Source organism: Periplaneta americana, chromosome 6, assembly GCF_040183065.1.
Source record: "Periplaneta americana isolate PAMFEO1 chromosome 6, P.americana_PAMFEO1_priV1, whole genome shotgun sequence".
Lineage (NCBI taxonomy): Eukaryota > Metazoa > Arthropoda > Insecta > Blattodea > Blattidae > Periplaneta > Periplaneta americana.
In genome coordinates this window covers 39,910,505-39,927,878 of record NC_091122.1, presented here as the reverse complement: position 1 = coordinate 39,927,878, position 17,374 = coordinate 39,910,505, and the positions used below count along the sequence as shown (strand labels likewise).

The window sequence follows — 17,374 nt, the reverse complement described above, 5'->3', positions numbered from 1 at the left end:
CAAAGTGTGTCATGATGTCACTGTTGTGAGTCAGCGATTTGAAGCGAGTTTCAGCTTTCATGTCAGAGAAGTTGCCTATTAATCAAGGCGTTCAATCTGAACTTGAGAACGTGTACGGTATAACTTGAACGTCGTAGCAACAGATGGCGGTCTGTACGGTCTGTGTGCTACCATAACCTCTTTCGAACTGTGTTTTGCGCGGGCAAGTCGTATGCAGGGTATTTGTTATCATCGCTTGCATACCGCAATATTCCACAACACAAATCAAATGCTCCGTGTCCATGTTGACCGTCCAAGTTAATGTCAACAAATACGTAAGTAATCATCTTAACCCTCTCGCCATATCCCGACAGTAAGAAAAAAAACTCACCTCAGTACGTGTTTCCAAACAGTTCACATTCCTGCCACTACTGGCGTTACTGCACGTATTGGTACGTACTTCCAGAGTCCGTGGGTATCCACGGACTCTGCGTACTTCAGAATGAACGCTGTACTTGCTAGGCAACTTCTCTCGCATTTAGGTAATACGCCTCTGCGAAGTGTAGGAAGAATGAATTCTCTAGGTTCATCGGCTAGCCACATGACGGCATACAGCAAGCCATTACACACTTTGAACTGAACACGCAGTAGATTTGGATCAGTATGGTAAATCTATCTTCTTTCTTAGATAGGAGGGAGAGGGTAGGCTTTCTTAGATGGGACGGAGAGGGGAGGAAGAGAAAGACTACATTTTCTGAAACTATTTAATTTCATTGTACAGCACTTTTTACCATAAAGAAAAAATAAATAATTTTAAATAATACGTACATTTAGTTTAGATCAAATGGTAAGCACGGCATGGCTAGTGTAAGCATTTCTTCATAACTAATTTTCTACCTTTGCTTGTCCTTATACAGGCAAGAGATCTCAAGTAGTGGTACACATTACTTCCGTTAATCTGAAATATTTACTCATAAAGGAATGTCAAAAATTTATATTTTTATCATTTTGTACTTCAATTGTTAATGAATTTCTTTATAAACTATAAAAATGTATGACTGATACAGAACAATACACCCAATAGATTTTTTTTTTAAGTTACTGGTATTCTTACTAAGCCATGAGGTTGCTTTTAATGAGCAGTACATTGGGTCTTCCTTGTTAATTGTTTGTACTAAGAAACAGAATTCTGCTGACACTTTGCATTGTTGATCTTCGTTAAGGTATACATAGACTCTGGAAATGTCATATTTCTTCAAAATTTTGGTAAATGCTTTTGCCTCATCTGGAAGCTCATTTCTTCTAGTTTTCAAAAATATATACTGTAACTTGTACCCATTATCTAAATAATTTCATAATTATTTGGGCATTTATAATATAAGTGCACTATACTGTCTATACCTTACGCCATCTTCAGTGTCTGTTTTCTCCTATTTCACATTTCCCAACGAACAAAAAGTACACTTCAAATTGGGCAAAAGACTACATTGAGGTACCAAATTAAAGCGAGAAAATATGGCTAAGATGTAAACTAAAATTATTATTTTCAATCGATTATAACTATTTTACCCAAAAATAAACAAACAAAAAATATATATAAATATATATTCTAAAGTGCTCATATATAATGTGGCATATCTTATGAATGGTTCAAGATAAATAATAACGCAGAATAAATATGGGAAATGCCTGTTATTATTCGATTGAGAAGCTTTTGTCATCTTAGTCTGCTGTCAAAAAGTCTGAAAGTTAAAATTTATAAAACAGTTACATTACTGCTTGTTCTATATGGTTGTGAAACTTGGACTCTCATTTTGAGAGAGGAACAGAGATTAAGAGTGTTTGAGAATAAGGTGCTTAGGAAAATATTTGGGGCTAAGAGAGATAAAATTACAAGAGAATGGAGAAAGTTACAAAATGGAGAACTGCACGCATTATATTCTTCACCTGACATAATTAGGAACATTAAATCCAGGCGTTTCAGATGGGCAGGGCATGTGGCACGTATGGGCAAATCCAGAAATCCATATAGAGTGTTAGTTGGAAGGCCGGAGGGAAAAAGACCTTTGGGGAGGCCGAGACGTAGATGGAAGGATAATATTAAAATGGATTTGAGGGAGATGGGATATGATGGTAGAGACTGGATTAATCTTGCACAGGATAGGAACCAATGGCGGGCTTATGTGAGGGTGGCAATGAACCTCCGTGTTCTCTAAAAGCCAGAAGTAAGTAAGTATGTAACATTCTCCATATGGAAGGGATCATTTCAGCGGACGACGTTTTACCCTAGATCAATTTCTAATGGAGAGAAATCGGTTCAAAATTTTATTAACCCTTTTTCAAGTTTGAATTATATAAATTGCTTAGTTTACTCCCAAGAATCAAGTCACCAAAGTCTGAAAGACATTAAGGAAAAAATGTGGATTTTTATCCTAAGAGTCGATGTATACCTTAATGAGTTGCCTAACTTGTATTGAAAAAGACGAGTTTTCAATCATAGTTAGATACACAGTGTGAGTATTCAATACAACAACGTATTTTCCTCGTTGAAACATATTGAAGTTGTACGAACTGTGCATACGCAAGTTTTGGCGGTATTTTCCATAGGCTACACAACCACTGAAACAGTGCATTAAATTATTAACTAAGTGGTGAGAAAAAGCTTCCCCTATCAATAAAAAGAAAGTCGAAAGTGTAAATACAATTTGCATGGCTTTTTTCAGTAGAAACGTTTAAATGTGGAAAATGCATTGTTGTACTGTATATATAACAACAGTAGAAAATATGTCTTTCTCAATACAGTTCAAACAATCAAATAACGAAAACTGACAATACAAAGCGTCAGATGAATTGTGTTGCTGGCTTAGCAAAAACAGTTCTGTCACTATAGATGTTGCAGGATGATTTGTATTTCAGCAAATAATCTTTTACAATATTTAATTATAATTGTAAAAAACAATGTATAAACTGTCTCGAAAAGTATCTTACATCCAGTAATCTAAAAATATAGGAATAGGAAGAACCTACTACATCCTGAATGAAATCAGTAATGCACAAATATATCTAAAAACAGACAAAAAAAAAGTTCATTGTTGGCTCTTATTACATGTTATAATTACCAGGTAATTACATTTCTTTTAAACACCATAGTAGTACGAAATGAGAATTCGGACGTATAAAAATCTCTGAATGAATTACAATGAATTTACGAAGTTTTAACTTTTATAGAATTCCTAATTTCGTTTCGAGTGACAGGTCTTTTATCTGTTAACAAATGTCGTTATACAAGATGCAGGAAGGTACAATACCACACCAGTAAACTTATTGAACACCAGTAATTTTAAACGAAATTAGGAAATAGTACAAAATTACGCTGAATGGTGAAATGTTACCCCAATGAATTGTACATGGCCTACTAAAGAGGAAAATATATTTTTCATACTGATAACTCAATTATGTAAAACTTAAACATTTTAGATTTTTTATCATGCATTAATTTCTCTTACACCTCTATTTAATCTGGCTGCTTGCTTGGTACCACATTTAAGTGCAAAATTCACAGTAGAATGAATATCACGTTATTTTAAAAATGTTCTAGTGCTGCTGTATTACTTTTGGATAAACAGATTAATTAATAAAATAAAATGAAAAGCTTAACCTTTAATATATTTAAGATGTGTAATTAAACTGAAGGTGGAAATAAAATTTTACACAAAAAGGAAATATTATCAGGGTCAAAAACAACAAAATAATTTTGTAAAACACAACTTCGTTATCATAATTATGTACACACATGAAAGTAATAATTATTTTATTGCAACAAATTTGCTTGCTTTTTAAACCTCGTGTTTGTGCTGTGCAAGCTATTGCTAATGGATGAACGAGGCATAGAGAACTAACAATAAGCACAAGTGTTGAATATTGATAGTACAACATTTGTACATACAACAGTTTTAGTAATAGCAGTAGTAAGAATCATGAAAATAGAGAATCATGAAAATAGTCTCAGATATAGCTTAATATGAAACAATGCTATTTCTTGTATTAAAATTAACATACATGGCACATATTTCCAACTTTTCTACTTCTTGGAAATTCTAGGCACTACTGTAAATGAAGAGCATTGCTCAAGCAGGCAAGGAGACTTAGAATAACTGAAGTTTCTTAGAAAAAAATAAATAACTGCCACGAAATTAATATAATTTGTTAAGTAATTAATCAAACACAACTTCATACTCTGAATCAGTGGTTCCCAAACTTTTTGAAGACTCGACCCACTTTTGGGCGAGTCTTTTGTTTGCGATCCCCCAATAAGGTATACCAGTACTTAATCCCATTCTAAAAATAGAAGAACTAATAGAAAATTTAGCCGTGTATGATATAAAAAAATACTACGTTTGTTTCTGCAGATGTGCAATTAAATTTGTACAATTTTAAACAAGTCCCGCGCCGTGGCGTCGTAGTCTAAGGCATCCTGCCTAGGACTCGTGTTACGGTATGCACTGGTTCGAGTCCTCGTGGGAGAAGAAATTTTCTCATGAAATTTCGGCCAGTGTATGGGACCGGTGCCCACCCAGCATCGTGATGCACTTGGGGAGTTACGATAGGTAGTGAAATCCGGTTGCGAATGCCAGCTATAACGGCTCGGGGGATCATCGTGCTGACCACACGATATCTCCATTCTGGTTGGATGATCGTCCACCTCTGCTTCGGCGTGTGGGCGTGAGGCCAGCAGCCAGCTGGTCGGTCTAGGCCCTTCACGGGCTGTAGCACCACGGATTATTATTATTATTATTATTATTATTATTATTATTATTATTATTATTTATAATTTTAAAGAACAGCTTTTTGAGTATTTTTAGGAAAAAACTCAAAACAAATTTATTCAATATGACAGTCACAGATAGATATTGTATCCGTTTTTCGATATTCACATTCAAATGATTGAAAAAAAAAAAAAAAAAGAGAGAGAGAGAGACGAAGTTAAAATACATTTAAATAAGTACCTTCGGATATAATGTTGAAAATAAGACTTTTTCTTCGCAGGACATAAACCAGTTTTGGATAAAAAAGAATTTCTTAAATTTGTTATAACATTGCAACTTTATATTTATGCAAAATGAAATTCTCAACTCTGATTGCCATAAAAAACAAAAGCAAGAAATCTTATTGAACTTGAAAATGATATCAGTATGTGTGTATCGAATACAGGGTTCAGATTTGAGAACTGACTTTCTGAAAAACAGGCACATTCATCACATTATAATTTTTTACTTTATAACTACTGAAACAGTCATTGGCTTTTATGCTCAACGTTATGTTGTTTCTAAATGCAAAATAGATCTACTGTAAAGTGTTTTTGTTGTATTTTGTGACTCACCTCGCGACCCCCCCCCCCCCCCGAGTGCTTTAAACGACCCACACTTTGGGAACCACTGCTCTAAATGAAACCAAGAAATTCATCAATGTCAAAATGTAGTCCGTCAAAATGCCACACTACTCAAGGACAAAAGTTTGTGATAATGCTATATCTGATCTGCACAGAATGTATATTCTAATATCCTTTCCTTATATGGCCATTTATGGAATTATTTGTTAAGATTTTATAATATAAATAATGCTATTTTATTTTAATGTTATTCATTGTCTGATATTTCCCAAAACTTCACTATACTAAAAATTAAACATGGAAGCCTAGATCAAAGTTTTGTGAATCTAAGTACAGTAACATAAAACGAGATAATAGTACATTATGCAACGAGCCTATAATGGTAGTAATTAAGACGCAAGTATAATTGTTTATGAAACGAGCGCAAGCGAGTTTCATAATTTTCATACGAGCATCTTAATTACCATTATAGGCAAGTTTCATACGACTTTTTATGCTCGACCATATTTCTAACTTGAAAGTATTGAAAATTAGGTCTTTTTATGGTTATGTGCGAACTGACCTGAATTGTGAGATGTGCGCAGACGCGAAAGTATTGATTTTTTCCGAGGCCGAATGTCATTGACCTTGGCACAGAATAAGAATGAACATTAGTCTGATATAACCTGGAAATTGATTTAGAATTGAAAAACGAGATGACAAATTGAATTTATTTGAATATTATTTACAATTAACGCTAATTATTATAGTAACATAACCTTCTGCGACAGTATTGGATTTCCAGCCTCTGTGACTTTTCACTAATTGTCTGTCGATTGCATATCCGGGAATAATCAATATAACGGTACAAAGCTGACTTCTGATTGGCTGAAGGCCTGTACTTTAATGACATGCATTAAAGGACTGCTACCAGGTGTATAATTGCTACATTTCGGCATGGTCGAGCATAAAAGTATTAATAATGCTGAGATATCGTGCCTGTATGATGCCTACTTGGACAAAAGGTGTAGAATAAACACAACACTTGCTAATTAATGTTGCGTGATGTAAAAGTAAAAATAATTTCTTATTACCACAGTAAGGAAGTTCTTCTATTACAAGTATTGTCTGCTTTAACATCAAGTACAATAGGTGCAATGTTAAAACTATGCATTATAACGTCTAAAGCAAGCAGAATACTCTTCTTGCTGTGACACTATTAAATACCATAAATAAAATTATATTACATGTAAGAAAATAAACAATTGCATTATATTCCTTTCAATTAAGGGTTTATTAAAATTATACAATGTGTTTTAAAGTTGTGAAGCAATAAAGTTGAACATGTTCAGTTTCCATTCTGTATAAAAACAAAATTAATGATATCATCATGCATTTGAGTATTGAACATTATATGGTATGCACAACTTAATTTAAAAGAACTGCATTCACTTCTTTATCCCTTCATTTGTGCTTATATGGTAAGTTTCCTTATTTTCACGAATTACATTTATGTCTGTCACCAATTCAAGAGTTAAGTCTTGTGTATTTTACTAACGACTTTTTGGCTTAAAACTACTGACTCCTATTTCAAATTATATTATATCTTCATTGTCAGTTGGATGCATAGTTGTACTCTGTTGTGTGTGTTAATAATATTTCTGTTGATTTTATTAGGCTCACGATTTTTAGGACACTTTCATATTTTATTTCTATAAAGTAACTGTACAGTTTTAATCTACGTGCGATTTGGAAACTGTAATTAAAAAAAAAACACTTCTCCCTCTACTCACACACTATTTATCCTCGCCAGAGATGATTTCTTACCATTGTATTTTGCTTAGAAATAAATTCTTCAATCTTTATGCACCTGCTACGCATTTCTACAATATAGAGAGGTTATACTAACGGAGGGTTTGCATTTTGGATATTTTAAATAAAAATTCAGTTTCCAGGTCTTTCACTGCAAACTCAGCATTCTCCAATCTTTCCTATTCTCTGTCTTCCTCTTAGTTTCCGCATATGATCCATATATCTTAATAAAATTCATTTATATTCTAAATTTTATGTATATATAGCTAATGCTTGGGATTTAACAATAAGATCGTTATCTTTCTTGTTTCAAATAATTAAGAATTTTACATCCATACCGGTACCATAAAAGAATATCAAATCACACACCGATTTTAATTGTGCTTCCTGGTGTTGTTTTTAAACTGCGACATTTGTCTATAAATTTATGTAAATTATATATAGTATATATATATATATATATATATATATATATATATATATATATATAGGTAAGTTATGTCACAGTATGAACAAGTACCATGGGTTCCTTGTTCTATGATGTAGGCCTACCCTTCAATGTTGTTTTAAAATCAGGTAAAGTTTTTCTTCTGGAATATCATAAGCCTAATTTTATTAACTGATAATACATAATATAATCAATAATTTCGTGAACTGATAGCCATGTAATAGAGAAGTGATAAATTTACATGCAAGATTATGTGAGACAGTAGCGATGGCTAAGTTCATTATGTACTTGCACAATATGCAAACATAAAATTTTGTTAAATGTTGCACAAAATAGTAACCAAAGTCTTGAAAATGTCGCAACAATTGTATGGTGAAAAATCCTATGATCAAAGTAAAAAAAAATTCTTGGTAGATGGGTTAGTTTAAATGCTGATGCATGTACTGGCTGCCTGAGAATGGAAACAGAAAGAGGATTTGGAAGGTTCAACAAGCAGTGCGTGAAAACAATTTGATACAATGGACAATATTGTGATACAGATCAGATATGGCAGACTCAAGCAGTTACTAAATATTTCAACTTGTCTCAAGTTGGAAAACATATTGTTTGCAAGAACCAACATCAAGACTGCAGAGTCATTTGTAGTGTTCTCATAAACAATTCTGAAAAAGACACCAAGGTTTTAAAATGCATTATAATGGACGATAATATATGGAGCTTTTATTGTGCTCTGCAACTGAAGCACCAATCAGTCATGAGGAAATCGCCATTATGTTTAACAACAAAAATAGCAAGAACAGGTCAAAACGTAATGTTGAATTTTCTTAATTGTTTATATGTTCATCATCAGTGGTGATACTATCTACACAAAACTGCTATTCCATGGACTTCTTTGTAGGTAGCCACTGGAAGGCATACGATTACACACCTGCTGTTACAAAGAGTTTCACCAAATGGGCATGAACCCAAGACATGAGCCAAAGTTTCAACCTCACTGTGACATCACCTACAGTGGTACTATATACCAACATACTGCCTAATCACAAATCATGTTTATTTGATATCTCAATAGTTATTTGAGTTACAAGATTGAAACTTCTTGCTCCCCCCCCCCCCTCCCCAAAGCGAGGAACATTCCAGAAAATTTTATCTGTTCATTTTTGAGTCAACTGTATACATAAAAGAATAACTTTACACAGTGGCAATTCTTATACGATAATTCAGCTACAAGGCTCATAAAAATAATTACGTATAAAGGAATAGTATAAATTATTTACTTAAAATTAACACATTATTGCTGCAAGATGAGGTAAGAACTGTTCACTAATTAAAAAAAAAAAAAAGAGAGAGAGAGAGAGAGAAGACAGTGTACCATGGGTATATATTATATTACTTGAAGTGACCTCATATTATCTACAATATTGTAAGTTATAAATAGACACTGGAGTATATTAGACAAGTAATGCAATCACATGTTTTATTAAGTATTACTTTGTCCTGGAAAATATGCAATGTCTAAAAATATTTTCGAATTAATACGTAATTACTGCAGTTATTTTGAACCTCTGTCTTGTCACCTTATGCCGAATAAGCAATTCAGATCTCACAACTTGTGTTGAAAGGAAATTTCCTATACATGTACCGGTAATTTATTTTGGAAACTGTCATATTCAATTTTAGTTACTACAAACTAAGTTCAAATAGGACACATATCACTTAAGTACCGTACAATGATTGGCATTTAGATTTAGATCCTCACTAATGCAATATGTAGGAACTGCAAGTACAAAAGTACTTGGTAACACAGTTAGACCCAATCTTGATACATACCTAATTATGTAGTTTACCTTTTTGTTTTCTTCACTTCACTGTAACATTTATGAAGTAAAGCGTGTTGCTCCAATATACAATTTAATACACAATACAAAAATTATTGCAGATAATGATATGAAAAGAAATGTACCCAATTGACACCAGCCATTACAATAATCACAATGAAGTAAACAATTTCTAATGCTATCTGTGATCTTAATAATTATGCTTATATGTTCAGACGGGGTGCACAGCAGCACCATGGTTAAGGCACTGCAATGAAAGCTAGAAGGTCGCGGGTTCGATTCCCAACAGGATCATGGACTTTCTCCATTGATCTAATTCTTCCAGCCACATTACTACCTCCTGCGGGACAAAATTCTGGCACATCCGGTGACACTGATATAACCTTTGCAGTTGCGAGCGTCGTTAAATAAAACATAACATTTAACATTACTACCCTGGGGTTTAATCAATCTCTAGCAGAAATGTGTACCATTTGTATTTCCTTAGGGGTAAGCATGTAAGACCGACATTCTTACTGCTACTAATGCAGATGTCTAGAAAATATGGGAGCCCTAATCTCCTATGATCCTGTGGGCTTCCATTGTTTACCTTTTATATGTCCGGATATAGTAAGATCCTTTGTTCCATAAAAATTACGTGGAAACGAAATTAAAACTGAAACTGTAAGAATGATTAGTATCTGAAAAATACATCTGGATTTATGCGTGGTTTATACTTTGCAAATATAATAAAATTGTAAAATAAAATACTAAATAGAGAAATTGTTGTTGTTTTCTAATGCCAGGCATTTGACAATAAAGTCATTTGACCTCTTGCACTCCAATATTTTTCAAAGATATTGTCATGGTTAGCCACTGATGCAAAGATTTTGAGATGTTCTGAATCCATTTCTTGATTTGAGTTGCACAATGGATAGTTAGGAGACTGATATATTCCAATTCTATGCAGATGCTTGGCCAAACAGTCATGGCCTGTTGCCAATCTAAATGCAGATACAGACAATTTGCGTGGTAAATCGGGAATTAACTGTGGATTATGATGCAGAGAGTTACATTTTTTCCCTTGTGATTGTGTTATCAAATTTTGTTTGTTGAAGTCTAAGTATGTAGATTTAATAAATCTTTTCACAGACTAATATGTAGATTTAGTAACAGGTCTGTAAGTAGCAGTGCTGCCCTTCTTTGCTAATGCATCCGCATTCTCGTTTCCCAGGATTCCACAATGGGATGGTATCCATTGGAATACAATTCTTTTATTGAGTGATATTAATTGAGAGAGCATTTTAGTTATTTCTGCTGTTTGAGATGAAGGTGTGTGTTTAGAGACTATTGATAGAATAGCTGCTTTGGAGTCTGACAATATAACTGCATTCTTAAATTTATTGATGTGACATAGAAGATTCCTGAGACTTTCACTTATTGCAACGATTTCTCCATCAAAACTTGTTGTTCCATATCCAAGAGATCTATAAAGTGAGAAGAGACAGCACGTAACACCTGCACCGGCACCTTGTTCTCTGGAGATCAAGGATCCATCAGTGTATAAATGAAGCCAGTTTTGTGGAGGGTACCTAATATTAATTGTCTCTAAAGACAATTGTTTCATTATTTCAGTGTTTACTTCTGATTTCAGTATTTCTTCTGTTAAATTTAGATTATATTCTATATTTAATAGAGTTAAAGGATGTCCGAATATAGTAAGATCCTTTGTTCCATAAAAATTATACAGAAACGAAAACTTCTTAATTAAAACTGACACTGTAAGAATGCTTAGTATCTGAATTGGATTTATGCGTGGTTTATACTTTGCAAATATATTAAAATTGTAAAATAAAATAGTAAATAGAGAAATTGCTATTAAGTATTAACTTCCCTTAGACAAAAATGCCTGAAAATACTTTCAATTAATTTTAAACTCCTCTTGTGAAGCATATGCAAATTTGCATGGAAACAATCAGTTTTACAATAGACTGATTGATAACATTGCTGATCATTTGAAGAGAAAAGAATGTGCCCAGAATTTCATTATGAACTACTAACATCTTCTCTAACATTCATATATATTTTTTTCTTACTGAGAGCTTGCACTGCAGCCTGAGCTTATTGTGCCGACCTTCTTTTTATGGAATGATTACTAAAGTCCTTAGGACCGCATTCCTATATCGTGATTTACTGTTTGTGCCATCTACTCATTCAACTACCTACTCTGGTCCAATGGAGCTCAGCTCTCTGCCTCATCTCCCCCCCCCCCCTCCGCATCAGATCGATGCTGTCTTGTATGCAAATCATGGTACTACATCTGTTGCATCACCGGTCAACATAAAACTATTGAAATACGATAAATTAAATTGAAATTAATAAAGGTGAAATGAGTCTGAGGTCCAATACAGCAATTCTGCTTCAATTGATTCAGGGAGAAAATCTTAGAAAAACCCCAACCAGGTAACTTGTCCCATACAGGATTTGAACTTTTGCCTGCTTGTTTCATGGTCAGACAATATTCATATTATTTTTAATAAACGATTTTCCTGAAAAGAACAATAATAATATTGGAAATGAATACAATATGTTGTTGTTGTTTTCTAATGCCAGGCATTTGACAATAAAGTCGTTTGACCTCTTGCACTCCAATATTTTTCAAAGATATTATCATGGTCAGCCAATGAAGCACAGATTTTGAGGTGTTCCGAATCCATTTCTTGGTTTGAGTTGCACAATGGGCAGTTAGGGGACTGATATATTCCAATTCTATGCAGGTGTTTGGCCAAACAATCATGGCCTATTGCCTATCTGAATGCAGCTACAGACGATTTTCGTGGTAAATCGGGAATTAACTGTGAATTATGATGCAGACAGTTCCATTTTTTCCCTTGACATTGTGTTATCAAATTTTGTTTGTTGAAGTCTAAGTATGTAGATTTAATAAATATTTTCACAGAGTAATACGTAGATTTATTAACAGATCTGTAAGTAGCAGGGTTACCCTTCCTTGCTAAAGCATCCGCATTTTTGGATTGTAAATTATGCCTTTTATGTGCAATTCAGAATAAATCATTTATCATCGTTTTCAAGTACAGAGAAATAGTTCTATTTATGTCTCAGTACGTCTCTAAAAAAAATACATATCATTGGCAAGATGACAGAAGAACTGAACTGTTGCAAAATAAATAAAAGTTCTCTTCTATTTCTGCACCAGTAATGGTACATCTTTTGAAAAGAAAGAAAAAAAAAAGGTGATGATATTGGCAAGATGACAGAAGAACTGAATAAAAGTTCTCTTCTATTTCTGCACCAATAACAATACATCTTTTGAAAAGAAAGAAAAAAAAGGGTGATGATATTGGCAAGATGACAGAAGAACTGAATAAAAGTTCTCTTCTATTTCTGTACCAATAACAGTACATCTTTTGAAAAGAAAGAAAAAAAAAAAAGGTGATGATATTGGCAAGATGACAGAAGAACAGAGTTATTGTAAAATAAATAAAAGTTCTCTTCTATTACTGTACCAGTAACAGTCCATCTTTTGAAAAGAAAAAAAAAAAAGGTGATAATATTGGCAAGATGACAGAAGAACTGAATAAAAGTTCTCTTCTATTTCTGTACCAATAACAGTACATCTTTTGAAAAGAAAGAAAAAAAAAAAGGTGATGATATTGGCAAGATGACAGAAGAACAGAGTTATTGTAAAATAAATAAAAGTTCTCTTCTATTACTGTACCAGTAACAGTCCATCTTTTGGAAAGAAAAAAAAAAAAGGTGATAATATTGGCAAGATGACAGAAGAACTGAATAAAAGTTCTCTTCTATTTCTGTACCAATAACAGTACGTCTTTTGAAAAGAAAGAAGAAAAAAAGTGATGATATTGGCAAGATGACAAAAGAACTGAGCTATTGTAAAATAAATAAAAGTTCTCTTCTATTACTGTACCAGTAACAGTCCATCTTTTGGAAAAAAAAAAAAAAAAAAAAAAAAGGCGATAATATTGGCAAGATGACAGAAGAACTGAATAAAAGTTCTCTTCTATTTCTGCACCAATAACAGTACATCTTTTGAAAAGAAAGAAAAAAAGGTGATGATATTGGCAATATGACAGAAGAACTGGGCTATTATAAAATAAATCAAAATTATCAGCAGGGGTGCTTTGTCTTCCCATACCATAAAAATACTGAACGTGCAGCAACTTTTACTTCAAAATACTTCCAACTCAGTTTGCCCATTATGGCATTATGGCACACCATTAGCCAAAGACCTAGGGCACCAACTTTCCATGCCAGTAATTCAGGCAGCGATGTCAATTAAGAAATATTATATTTAGTAACTTTTAGACGGTATTGATGAAAAGAATTTAGTTTGGAAGTCTAGTACAAATATGGCAGTTGTCAGGGGACAAATCTTAAATGTTTTTATTAATATTTTTATTGATTAAATAGCATGAAATAAATTTGTTTTTAATATACTATTACAGTATTTCTTTGCCTCATTTTTTTTTTCTGAGATTCCCCTCTCCTTGATTTCAAGTGTTATGCAATTCTGACGAGAGAAAGTATGCAAGATCCACGAATCCATGATACTGCAAATGATAGGGTAGCAATTGTTGACTTATACTGGCGAACAACTGAACCTAACAGTATATTTTTATATCAGTCTCCTATGGCACACCCTGGACAATGACTCTGTCGATAAATTGGTCTGCGCGCGCACACGCACACGCGCGCGCACGCACGCACGCACAAAAATTGCAGCAGTGTACTTATCATTACTATTAATATTAGGTTTCTTTTTAGCGATATCTACCAACTTTTGAGGTTCACTTTAATAACAAAGAGTCATCAGTGTCAATTCAAGGTCACGTTGGATACAATGATCTGTTGTCTGTTGATAGCTGTTTATTGCATTGGAATATGTCGTGTAGTTTAGAAATTATAGGCACAACAAAATTCGCCTGAAAATGTGTCAGTTGAATTTCTGGGATGGCATCCTAGTGCCAATAGACATATTCACATAAAAAAATCCAGAAATTTAACAGCCTTTCTATTAAATGATCCCTGCTTGAACGGATTTCATGATGCTATTAATGGTCACCTACCTTAATTAAGTTCTGTCCACCCAAATTCATGACACCAGTTACTTATACTGAAATGTAGAGTTTATTGCATAAAAGCATCAGGTACAAACAACTGGTAAAATAGTGCAATCAGGTCTTGCTGTAACATTTTGATGAGATCGTGCACTGTCCAACAGATTTTGGAGGTCGTATCACATTCAGCCCTAGTCTCCACATTTCTCATTTCGTATCTTATTTTTGTTCCTCATAATGAAAACAAGATTGAAAGTGAGGAGAATTGCTAAAATTCAAAATGGCGCACAGGATGTCTTCAAGAGCGTACATAGAAAAGAATCTAAAAAGTCCTTGTGGTATTTGCTTATGCACCGGTACAGTGCGTTCGTAGCTTAGTCGGATCATTCTGCGGCAGCCTTGGATGGGTGAACATTGGCGTGCCTGCCACCAGAGTAGCGCTGTAGCTACCACTGACGTGCCAGTCAGTCAAGTTGGATCTGTCGTGAGGGAAAGACGTCTGTGCGCTTGTTGTGAGTAAAATTGTGTTGTCGCCGCGGAATGGTCCAGCCGAGCTACAAACACACTGTACAAGTAGGCCTATATTATGTCTCAAAGTGATCATGTTGAGGAAGCCTAAGTTGTAAAAGCAATAAATTGATTACAAATTCTAAATAATTCTGGGCACTTTGGGTACCTCTTCATAAGTACAGTATTTTATTACTACTATTCAACTGTCTTTTTGTTATTTTATCCCAGTATTGTATGAACTTTGTATATTTCAAAATTAAATTTTAATACTTCTGCTAGTGTATCTATTTGATTTTTCATTAAAAATAATTTTTGACTACTTTTCATAATTTTGACCGAAGTATTTAAATGATCATACATAACTGTTTTCTTTTATCTATTTAAGGGGAGTGGGTAGTGATGCCTGTGCGATTAAAAAATTTGAGTACAAAAGTTTAGTTCAGTATTTCTGTGCTTTTAGTGCTCAGAGTGGAATAAAAATTTTCATGATTATACAATCAATAATTCTGAATTCAGTGGTATAAAAGACAACTAATGAGTTCCGTATCCAAGTGCAAAAGAAAGACCGTAACTGATAACCTGCTTTTCACTTTGCTAAGAGTACTTCAATCTTCAGGTGCACATTACTTCCTATAATCTTCACTCATATATCTTGTAATTTGTTAAGTTGTCTAGTAATGTATATTGTAAATTCTAAAGCAAAATTTAGTTAAATATTTCACCCCTAGTGAAACAGAAAAAATATTGAACTTTGTTTAACATTTTTTTAAACTTTTTTCAATGCATGTATCTCTTTTCTCGTATCATGAGTGTAAGATTCTTAAATCCATAGGTCTACTATGTAGAACGCAGGCTGCAGAAAACACTATCAAAATTTCATGTAAATTGATTCAGTAGTTTCAGAGAAAAATGCACTTAAGTTTGAAAAATGTCAACTTATGGTAAGCTGCATTTAAAAAAAAAGGAAGGACGTATGAATTTTATGCACCGCCAAATTTAAAGAGGCCATTTAAAGGGCTTATCCGCAGAAATACCCCCACAATATTTAAGTTGCTTTAAAGAGTAAGTTTTGTACTTTTCTTCAAAACACAAAATAAAAAATCGGATTTTTGACCTCTAATCACTACCTGGTTCCCTTAAAGATGCCAAACAATGAACCACCCAACTCATTTAGTAATGAATATGTATGCAAGTTCAGGGACCTTATTCCCATTTAATTTACAATTTATTCTTCCTTAGACTGGTTACACTGTAACTGTTGTCTTAATATCAAGCTCTTGGGTCTAATTGCGTTAATTTAATTTCAAGTAAGATGTTGACATATATATATATTTTTTTTAATATATTCCATGTATATAGAGTTTAAGTGAGGTCTTAAGAATAATAATGGCATCCTTCAGTACCGCTACACTTCCCATGTAAGTACAATAAATGCTCTTTGCTTTTAGCACAACACGTAATATAAACAAGTACTAAAAATAATTTTATATTTTAAGTAAGAAATATCTTGACTTAATGAAAACAAAAAACAATGAAAAAAAATTTATTGTCTTAGAATGTGAATTAAACTTATGTTTCTATTTCCAGATATGAACTTATTTTGACTCAACGAAAACATAAAACAATGAAAACATTTTTAGTAAGTCTTAGAATGTGAATTAAACTTCTTTCTCTGTTTCCAGATATGACTAACGGGCCTGAAACTTAGAAAAACACTTTAAAATGAGGTAAAAGTGTAAACTTAATTTTTTCATCCTGCTATGATGGTAATAATGCAGCTGGTATTACACTAGAAGTGCAAATTTGTTAACAATATACAGCTCAACTACATGTATGGACTCAATGCTGAATCCTTGGCACATGGAAGCCAATCCCAGTACCAGCAACAAAATTCTGCTGAAGAAAAGGCGCTGCTGCTATCCCCATACAGGAATAGGCATGCCTAAATTCAGGGATTGTTGATAACAGAGCTGCATGCTCACAACAATAAGGAGCAGCACGGCGTAAGAATTTTACTGCTGTGGTCTACTGCTGTCCGGCTGATTGGCAGAATAAGTAGGTCTTCCAGCCAACTCCAGCAGATACCTGTCTGGATGGTCAACCCAGTCATCTGCAGTCAATTTAACTTTACGCTGCTTTTCTGCTTGCTTCACTTCCCACTTCTTGATATCAAGCTGCACATCTCTGAAACAAATACTTTCTGTGGAGATACCGCATGTACTCGATTATAAAAAGTCATGAAGATACTACTCTTCTCCAGAATGACCTCAATAGAATAAATGATTGGGCAATAGCCAACAAAATGAAAATAAATTCTCTAAAGAGCAAAGCCATCAGCTTT

At 33.6% G+C, this 17,374-nt stretch overlaps 1 protein-coding gene across 1 annotated transcript in view; it reads right to left on the bottom strand.

Moving 5' to 3' along the window:
- Window positions 1-725: 725 nt before the first annotated feature.
- The window catches only part of LOC138701254 (uncharacterized), a 37,749-nt gene continuing 21,100 nt past the window's right edge, over window positions 726-17,374 (bottom strand). The window contains exon 10 of the mRNA XM_069827963.1: window positions 726-17,217. Coding sequence (XP_069684064.1) covers window positions 17,046-17,217 — 172 coding nt within the window. The 3' untranslated portion in view covers window positions 726-17,045. The remainder of the gene's footprint in view (window positions 17,218-17,374) is intronic.